The 573-nt window shown below is 51.5% G+C and overlaps 1 protein-coding gene across 1 annotated transcript; it reads left to right on the top strand.

The window, feature by feature from the left end:
• Nucleotides 1-64: 64 nt before the first annotated feature.
• On the top strand, nucleotides 65-556 carry LOC107988236 (dynein beta chain, ciliary-like; the record flags this gene model as incomplete). The annotated part of the gene is made up of 2 exons (XM_017031123.2): nucleotides 65-306; nucleotides 383-556. Coding segments are annotated over 2 exons (416 nt in total), but the record flags the coding sequence as incomplete, so codon positions are not given.
• Nucleotides 557-573: the final 17 nt, after the last annotated feature.

Below are 573 nucleotides of genomic sequence, written 5' to 3' on the forward strand. Positions count from 1 at the left end.
CTGTCCTCTCCTGTCCTCCACTCTCCTCACTCCTGTGTCTCCCCCATCCATTCTGCTGCTGTAGGCGTCTGGCAGTACATCCAGGAGGTGCGAGATTCTGTCTGTGACCTGGAGCACCAGCTCCAGAGAAGCAAAGACAACGTGGAGGAGATCCAGAAGATCCTGAGATCCTGGGTGGTTCCTCTGTATGGCAGGAAGGAGAATAAAAAGGACTCCCTGCTGAGTCTGGAGGACAGGACCGACAGACTGAACCGGTTTTACTCCCTGATCCGAACCTCAGGAGAGAAGATCCACTTTCTGCTGAAGGTAGATCCACACACACCCTCCACACATTGATGGCCTCCACGATGGACCTTCTCATCCACACCTCTCTGTGTGTCAGAATAATCTGGACCTGTTTGGAGCTGATCCGTCCTCAACAGAGTGGAAGGCCTACGTGGACTACATTGATGACATGGTCCTAGATGGGTTCTTCATGAGCATTGATTGTTCTCTCAGGTTCTTCTTGGAGAACACAGGTAGGATCTGCTGGTCTTCTCCCAGGATTATTTCATTTGTTTCTGACCCCACCTT

The sequence above is a fragment of the Cynoglossus semilaevis genome, unplaced genomic scaffold, assembly GCF_000523025.1.
Source record: "Cynoglossus semilaevis isolate Cse_v1.0 unplaced genomic scaffold, Cse_v1.0 C18889760, whole genome shotgun sequence".
Classification (NCBI taxonomy): Eukaryota; Metazoa; Chordata; class Actinopteri; order Pleuronectiformes; family Cynoglossidae; genus Cynoglossus; species Cynoglossus semilaevis.